General features: G+C 52.5%; 1 protein-coding gene across 2 annotated transcripts in view; it reads left to right on the top strand.

The window, feature by feature from the left end:
* Positions 1-8,322, top strand: part of ints10 (integrator complex subunit 10) — a 17,704-nt gene extending 9,382 nt beyond the window's left edge. The window contains exons 13-19 of one of the 2 annotated variants that reach the window (XM_035417390.1): positions 1-141; positions 1,314-1,422; positions 1,910-1,989; positions 2,717-2,879; positions 3,101-3,194; positions 4,900-4,977; positions 7,233-8,322. The exon at positions 1-141 is cut by the window's left edge and continues 9 nt beyond it. In XM_035417390.1, the coding sequence (XP_035273281.1) occupies positions 1-141; positions 1,314-1,422; positions 1,910-1,989; positions 2,717-2,879; positions 3,101-3,194; positions 4,900-4,977; positions 7,233-7,389 (822 nt within the window). In that variant the 3' untranslated portion in view covers positions 7,390-8,322. The remainder of the gene's footprint in view (positions 142-1,313; positions 1,423-1,909; positions 1,990-2,716; positions 2,880-3,100; positions 3,195-4,899; positions 4,978-7,232) is intronic. The other variant, XM_035417391.1, reaches the window with a different exon arrangement.
* The last annotated feature ends 519 nt before the right edge of the window (positions 8,323-8,841 follow it).

Genomic DNA, 8,841 nt, shown 5'->3' with positions numbered 1-8,841 from the left:
AGGAAGGCTCTGAGCAGCCTGCACCAGCTGGCCTCCTTCCAGCTGCCCCCCCCGGGGCAGATGGGTTCTTCGGGGGGGCTGGAGCACCAGCGCGCCCTCATCCAGCTCGCCTCCTGCCACTACGCGCTGGGAGAGCACCGCGTGAGTCCCTCACCCAAACCCCGCCCCGCTGGCCTTCCTGTGTCCCCGCCCCGCTGGCCTTCCTGTGTCCCCGCTGGCCTTCCTGTGTCCCCGCCCCGCCCCGCTGGCCTTCCTGTGTCCCCGCCCCCCTGGCCTTCCTGTGTCCCCGCCCCCCTGGCCGTCCTGTGTCCCCGCTGGTGTTCCTGTGTCCCCGCCCCGCTGACCTTCCTGTGTCCCCACTGGCCTTCCTGTGTCCCTGCCCCCCTGGCCTTCCTGTGTCCCCGCCCCGCTGGCCTACCTGTGTCCCCGCCCCCCTGGCCTTCCTGTGTCCCCGCTGGCCTTCCTGTGTCCCCGCCCCGCTGGCCTTCCTGTGTCTCCGCCCCGCTGGCCTTCCTGTGTCCCCGCTGGCCTTCCTGTGTCCCCGCCCCGCTGGCCTACCTGTGTCCCCGCCCCGCTGGCCTTCCTGTGTCCCCGCCCCGCTGGCCTTCCTGTGTCCCCGCCCCGTTGGCCTACCTGTGTCCCCGCCCCCCTGGCCTTCCTGTGTCCCCGCCCCACTGGCCTTCCTGTGTCCCCGCCCCGCTGGCCTACCTGTGTCCCCGCCCCCCTGGCCTTCCTGTGTCCCCGCCCCGCTGGCCTTCCTGTGTCCCCGCCCCGCTGGCCTTCCTGTGTCCCCGCCCCGCTGGCCTACCTGTGTCCCCGCCCCGCTGGCCTACCTGTGTCCCCACCCCGCTGGCCTTCCTGTGTCCCCGCTGGCCTTCCTGTGTCCCCGCTGGCATTCCTGTGTCCCCGCCCCGCTGGCCTTCCTGTGTCCCCGCTGGCATTCCTGTGTCCCCGCCCCCCTGGCCTTCCTGTGTCCCCGCTGGTGTTCCTGTGTCCCCGCCCCGCTGGCCTTCCTGTGTCCCCGCCCCGCTGGCCTTCCTGTGTCCCCGCCCCCCTGGCCTCCCCCCACCCCCCCCACAGGCCCGTTACTCTCCCCTTCCCTGTCTCTGGGGTCTGTGGCAGTTCTGCATGGGATACCGTGTGTTTGTGTTTTTTTCGCTGTGTGCTGGGATTGATAGATGTCCTGAGAGACTGTCCTGAGTGACTGTCCTGAGAGACTGTCCTGACTGTTTTTTGGTTTGTAAAGCAGATACTGTCTTGGCCCTCTAGTGATGATCTGACACTTTCTGAAAATGTTTTCCTGTGTTTCTCAGCTGGCCTGTGAGAAAGTTCTGGAAGTGGTGGGGGGGCTGGTGCCCCAGACTATGAGCCCAAGCAAGACGAGCGAGGACGTTCCCCGGACCAGGACCAAACTGGGGAAGGGTACGCTGCTCCGCCTGTTAGGGCGGGGTTTGGGTTTGTGCTTGGGGTTTGGCTAATATGTGTGGGATGATATTTCCATGGCACTGAAATTTGTGTCCCAGTTGTGCTTGGAAGGATTGACTATATGCTGTGTGTGTGTGTGTGTGTGTGTGTGTGTGAGGGAGTGAGTGAGTGTGTGTGTGTGTGTGTGTGCGTGTGTGTGTGCGCATGTGTGTGTGTGTGTGTGTGTGTGTCTGAGTGAGTGTGTGTGTGTGTGTGTTTGAGTGAGTGTGTGTGTGTGTCTGAGTGTGTGTGTGCGCATGTGTGTGTGTGTGTGTGTGAGTGTGTGTGTGTTTGAGTGAGTGTGTGTGTGTGTGTGTCTGAGTGAGTGTGTGTGTTTGCGTGAGTGTGTGTGTTTGTGTGTGAGTGTGAGAGAGTGTGTGAGTGTGTGTGTGTGTTTGTGTGGGTGTGTGTGTGTGTGTGTTTGTAACGGTGGTATTTCTCTCAGGGACAGACCTGCGGCTGCTTCCCTGCACCAGTAAGGCCATCATGCCCTTCTGCCTGCAGCTGATGCTGGCCTGCTTCAAGGTGCGTTTCCATGGCGTTTGCATGCCGTAGGCACACCTCTGGGTTTGGGTTAGCGTTTCCTGTAGTGCTCCCTGTAGTTCTCCCTGTAGCGCTCCCTGTAGCGTTCCCTGTAGCGCTTCCTGTAGTTCTCCCTGTAGCGCTCCCTGTAGCGTTCCCTGTAGCGCTTCCTGTAGTTTTCCCTGTAGCGCTCCCTGTAGCGCTCCCTGTAGTTTTCCCTGTAGCGCTCCCTGTAGCGCTTCCTGTAGTTTTCCCTGTAGCGCTCCCTGTAGTGCTCCCTGTAGCGCTCCCTGTAGTTCTCCCTGTAGCGTTCCCTGTAGCACTCCCTGTAGCGCTCCCTGTAGTTCTCCCTGTAGCGCTCCCTGTAGCGTTCCCTGTAGCGTTCCCTGTAGCACTCCCTGTAGCGCTCCCTGTAGCGTTCCCTGTAGCACTCCCTGTAGTGCTCCCTGTAACGCTCCCTGTAGCGTTCCCTGTTACGCTCCCTGTAACGCTCCCTGTAGAGTTCCCTGTAGTTCTCCCTGTAGCGTTCCCTGTAGCGCTCCCTGTTACGCTCCCTGTAGCGCTCCCTGTAGCGCTCCCTGTAGCGTTCCCTGTAGCGCTCCCTGTAACGCTCCCTGTAGTTCTCCCTGTAGCGCTCCCTGTAGCGCTCCCTGTAGCGCTCCCTGTAGCGTTCCCTGTAGCGCTCCCTGCTTTGTCGTGCTGCTGCGCTGACTTCAGTCTCTTCTCTTAGCTCCGGGCCTTCACTGAGACCAGGGATGACCTGGCCCTGGGTCATGTGATCGTCCTCCTGCAGCATGATTGGCCGCAGGGTGAGGCGCTCTTCCTGAAAGCCGTGGATAAGATCTGTCAGCAGGGCAGCTTCCAATATGAAAACTTCTTCAACTATGTCACCAGTATCCTTCACTTTGACTGATGGGATAAGTATTACTGCTGCAGTGCATTACCCATCCCGGTGAGTCCAGGAGTCCTGTCTCATCTCCGGCTGAGTGGAAGGAACCTTGAGCAGCTGTCTGCACGCTTTTGGTTGGATTGGAGCTTCTTGGTCAAATTGGGGAAGAGCGCACGGATGTGTGCCCCCCGTTCACTGTCACCTCTTCCTGACCTACCTGTGCAGACATAGACATGCTGGAGGAGTTTGCCTACCTGCGGACCACGGAAGGGGGCAAGGTCCAGCTGGAGCTGCTGCCCAATCAGGGCATGCTCATCAAGTAAGGTCCCGCCCACCTCAGCATGTGGACACACGCACATGCACACACACGCATATGCACACACAAATGCACCCGCACATGCACACACACATGCACGTGCACACACACATGCACGCGCACCCGACCACAGAAATGCACCCACACATGCACACACAAATGCACCCGCACATGCACACACAAACGCACCTGCACATGCACACACACATGCACACACACCCGCATACACATGCACACACAAATGCACCCGCACACGCAGGAGCACATGCACACGCAAACGCACCCGCACCTGCATCCACACATGCACACGCAAACGCACACGCACCCACACCCGCACACACACGCAAACGCACACGCACCCACACCCGCACACACACGCAAACGCACACGCACCCACACCCGCACACACACGCAAACACACCCACACATGCACACGCAAACGCACCTGCATCCACACATGCACACGCAAACGCACACGCACCTGCATCCACACATGCACACGCAAACGCACACGCACCTGCACCCACACCCGCACACACACGCAAACACACCCACACATGCACACGCACACGCAAACGCAAACGCACCCACACATGCGCACACACACGGACACACACGTACTCTGTACTCGCTGGAGTTGGATGAGAGGGAAACAGTGGGGTTTAGTGTGCTCAGTAGCAAGGTTATTATCTGGGCACAGCCGGGTGATGTGATTGGCTGGACCCGCATGCTCTGGGGTCTCATGCAGAAACAGCTGAGTAAATAAAAGACTTTCACTGTTAGCCTCTGGGGCGAGACCAGGGGGATCTGCTGAGGAGTGCTGGTATGCCTGCTCTTCCAGTGAAAATGACTCCTTACTGGACTCCTTAGTGACTCTCAGCCAGGTGCAGCTAAGGATCTCACACCTGAAGCAGGCTTGTTTTACAGGTAAAATGGTGGATTGGACTGCATTCCCCAGAGAAAAAAGGGTAACAGTTGAGTATCAGCCTCTTTGGAGGTTCAGTTGTGTAATGAAGGGTTAAGAGTAATGTAGAAAAAAAAACGTAGTTCTCCAAGTGTAATTGGCAAAGTTTCAGAAGTGTTGCTTAACTGAAATCTCCTACGACACGCCCAGATCTTCTTGCAGCTAGGCAAGTCACAGCACGGAGCTTCAGTTTAATGCCACTTACATGTGTGCAGGCCTGTGCTGGTGTAGACGCTGCCTGTGCTGGTGCAGATGCAGCCTGTGCTGGTACAGATGCAGCCTGTGCTGGTGCAGATGCAGCCTGTGCTGGTACAGATGCAGCCTGTGCTGGTGTATACGCAGCCTGTGCTGGTACAGGTGCAGCCTGTGCTGGTGTAGACGCAGATCTGTGCTGGTGTATACGCAGCCTGTGCTGGTGCAGATGCAGCCTGTGCTGGTACAGATGCAGCCTGTGCTGGTGTAGATGCAGATGTTCGGTGAGGGAAAAGCTCTGCTGCCGCTCTGTTGCTCAGTTAAAGCACAGACACTGGGAGGTAGTCGAGGATGGAGCCTTTGACCAGCTGTTCTGAGTGGGACAGATTTGTGGTCCTTTTGGGTACTGGAAGCACACATAGGGTCCTGTTTTTAAGCTTTGCCCTCCCCTGGTGCCCTCTCATTGGCTGTTAAGCTGGCTTGACCTCTGACCTTGAGGGGGGGTTTGTAGTTTGCTTGTGGGAGCTGAATGATGGTGTTTGCTGTCTCTAGGAGCCCCAGCCCTGCCCTGGGGCTGGTGTCCCAGGAGTTTAATAACCTGCTGCTTCCTGGGGTGCAGACCACTGACAGGTACCCCCCCCCCCCCCAATCCCCACCCCCACCCCCACCCAATTCCATTCAGCCTGGCCATTCACCTGCTGTTTCTCCAGTTGGTTTTTATTTTTTATGCATTTTACTCTTATACTCATTATAATTAAGTTGCATTGTACTGTATGTACGTTTTTGTTATTCTATTGTGATGTATCCAGTCCATTTGGTTTTCATTTTTCATTACTTATTTTCCCATTTTTCTTGAGTAGGACGTTCTTGCTCTTAGCTGTGATTTTAGACTCCCGCCCGTTTATGGAGTCCCAAAACTGCCCGTTCTTCTGGGAGGGAATTTGTGTCTTACAGTGTGTCCTCACCTAGCCATAGCCCGAAATCTCATTGGCCACGTTAGTCTGCCCTGATTGGTTGGAGTCCGCCCTGTCTTAACCTTGCTTCCAGCTGATTGGCTGGAGTCCGTCCTGTCTTAACCTTGCTCCCGTCAGATTGGCTGGAGTTTGCCCTCTCTTTACCTTGCTTCTCGCTGATTGGCTGGAGTCTGCCCTCTCATATCCTTGCTTCCGGCCGATTGGCTGGAGTCTGCCCTCTCTTTACCTTGCTTCCGGCTGATTGGCTGAAGTCCGCCCTCTCTTTACCTTGCTTCCAGCTGATTGGCTGGAGTCTGCCCTCTCTCTTTACCTTGCTTTTGGCTGAGCCACTATTCTTACATGCGTCATGTTTATTTTATTACTGAAGCAGTGGAGCTCAGTGCAGTGGAGAATTGCACCACCACAAGGGGGCGCTGGTTTTGGCTGACTCATTGTGCCTGCAGTGTGTGTGCAGCTGCCTGAGCAGTGCAGCCCTCAGACCCGCAGACTGTGCCACTCAGCAGTCCTGCAGGGAGAGAGGCGGTCTTTACCGCGCGTCTCCGTGGATACCCGCTCAGGCGGACTCTCTCCAGGCCACAGCGGGGTTAAGAGCTGTTATAACAGTGATGGATAGCAGGGTTAAGAGCTGTTATAACAGTGATGGATAGCAGGGTTAAGAGCTGTTATAACAGTGGCTTCATCAGTTCGGTTACACTTTTCATTTAAATCTCCTCCTGGGGACATCTGGCTGACGTTCTGCTGCAGTGTTTAAGAACAATGTTGTGTTTTTTTGTGCTTTTTTTCTAAAATGGAGAGCAGACCGTCCGTCGTCCTTTTCCCTTTTATTCTGACGGGGCAGGCAGGGGGGCTCTAGACCGGGGGTGTGTTAGTGCCCAGGGTGCCATGGCGGGGAATCGAACCCGCAGCTTCACGGTGGGATTGGTGTCAGGGTTGGCCCGTGTCCGCCCTACAGATGGCACCGCATGGTATTTGTCCGCCTAGGAAGATCTGCATTTCACAACTCAACAATCTGACGTGCCTTATAACAACTAACTTTGTTGTTTTAAAAAAAAAAGAAAGAAAGAATGAATCTAATTTTCAGTGTAATTACTTTTAAATCTGTATGGACCTAATAGGGAAGCTGTTCTCTTGGGCCAATCAGTGTTGAGATTGAGTGCTGAGCTGTGGGCCAATCAATGTTGAGATTGAAAGAGGAGGTGCGCAAGCGAGCCCCCAACCCAGCTCCTGCCAGTCTACGCAGTCTCCATTCCTCTGACCTCCCTCTTCTCTCTTCTCCCTCTTCTCATCGACTGCAATGCGCTCGTCCCTGCATGACTTCCGTGTCCTCACAATGACCTTTTTCTGTGTGTGTGTGTGTGTGTGTGTTGTAAGTTAAAACGTTTTCAAAAATAAATTAAATTCATGAATGCAAGTCCCCACACTCCGCTGAGAGTGGAAGGAATTTCAGTTGATTGCGGTTGTTAAGAGTCAGTTGACACAAATTAGATGCACAAGACCCTGGTAACATTCTGCATAGTGTCATACTTCAATGGCCACTACAGAGTAACTGATTTAATTACCCGCTCACGTGAGCCAACGTAGCCAAGCCAGCTGTTCGGTGTGTGTATTATTTTGGTCAGTGGGCCTGTGCAGCCTCTTTAGTCTGTGAGGTTTTGTGTGTAGTGTCATTATTCATTCTGGCCTTATGAAAGAAACAGTAGATTTAGACGAAGCAAACGATCTGATTGGTTTCAGCCCTGATCAGACGGGTTGCTGCCCCATAATTCCCTGAAGCGGCCGTTACAGTCTCACGAGCTGCTCTGTGTTGGATGATGCTGCGATCTCAACAACTGGAAATTCTGCAGTACGGACCGCTCATGTGCCTCAAGTCCTCATGCTTTCTTCCTCTTCCTCCTCCTCCACCTCCTCCAGGCACCACACGGTGACTCGCGGCATCACCAAGGGGGTGAAGGAGGACTTCCGGCTGGCCATGGAGAGACAGGTGTCCCGCTGTGGGGAGAACCTGCTGACTGTGCTGCACCGGTTCTGCATCAACGAGAAGATCATCCTGGTTCAGTCGCTTCCATGACTACACATCCCCTGACCCCTGACCTCTCACTTCTCACTCTGTAAATATATAACTGAGCTGAATCACAGATCCTTTAGACTCCACAGATACTCAGCACCTACTCATCTCAGCTCACACTGTAACCAGCAGAGGTCATAGCAGGTAGTTTTTAGCACTATAGAGAATGTCTTTTGCCCTTATGGAGCTCAGTATCTTGTGGATGTGTAGACTCTATGGTTTAATGTAAGTTAACAGAATGGAGCTCAGTATCTAGTGGATGTGCAGAGTCTATGGTTTACTGTAACTGTGCTGTCCCAGGACAGGCAGCCCAGGTCAGTTTATTTTTATAATACACTGTAGTTATAGTTTCTAGATATACTGAGATTAAAAAAAAAAAAAAAAAAAGCTAAACAAAACTTCATGGCCACTCGACTGTTGATTTTTTGAGCACACAAATTTGACTTGGATATCATCAGAAACATACATAGTTTAGATTGCATCTAATACAATGGTGTTATGATTATTATGATTATTATTATTATCTACACCTGTCTCACCATGTTATGGGCTGGCAAATGCTTCTGTCAGACCGAACGTGTGGCCCTGTGGCTGGCAGCATCCACACACACTTAGTGTTACGATTAAATGTTGAGATATTTTTTGCTGTATTTGTACTGAATTTCATATAGAGGGGTATTTTTCACCCAAAAGATTAAGTGCTAGTTGTAGATTAGTTTACAGATTGCAAAAACAAGCTCGCCAGACAAGTGCTACATACCATAGTTGTTCTATGTCAAGTCAGAAATGTTTTGAGGTGTGTTTGACAGTGTGGGAACTGTTCTTTTGGGAATTACACAGGAGAGATCTCGAAGTGATTGTGGCAGTTGGTGTATGTCTCACAGTGTGCCAGTTATACCTTTGTTGCATCTTTAATGAAGTCAAACTACAATAATACATCTGTGTGTCTCATTTGTGGAATCATACGGCCTCATTCACAAAACGTCTCTTAAATTGTTCTTACTTTTGTTCTTAAAAATGTTCCTACAAAAAAACCAATATGGGATTCATGACACATGTGCAGACCTTTGTTTTTCTGCATATCCCAGGTGTATGAGATGATGAGTTCTGACTGTTTGTACATTTTATGCGGAATCCTGTTCATGTGGTTAGCATAAGGAAACAGCCATGAGCAAACACGGGTAAGAAAAAAAATGATGAATGTTCTAGAAAACGTTCTTACAATAATCGTACATATGTTTCGTGAATGAGGTACATAGTGTGCAAACAATGTAATGGCTAAAGTCGAATATGGCAGCATCCTTTGACGGTCCAGTTTTACAAGGTAGGTAGTGGTTGATCAAGAAAATATTTATGTAATTTAGAAACATTTAAACAATATTAGTACCGGCTAATATATTATCTCTTCATATTGGTTTAAGAGTTCAAGAAATTAGATCTAAATAAGTTAAACAT

Source organism: Anguilla anguilla, chromosome 5 (genome assembly GCF_013347855.1).
Source record: "Anguilla anguilla isolate fAngAng1 chromosome 5, fAngAng1.pri, whole genome shotgun sequence".
Lineage (NCBI taxonomy): Eukaryota > Metazoa > Chordata > Actinopteri > Anguilliformes > Anguillidae > Anguilla > Anguilla anguilla.
The sequence above is the reverse complement of the archived record's forward strand: the minus strand, read 5'-3'. Positions and strand labels throughout refer to the sequence as shown.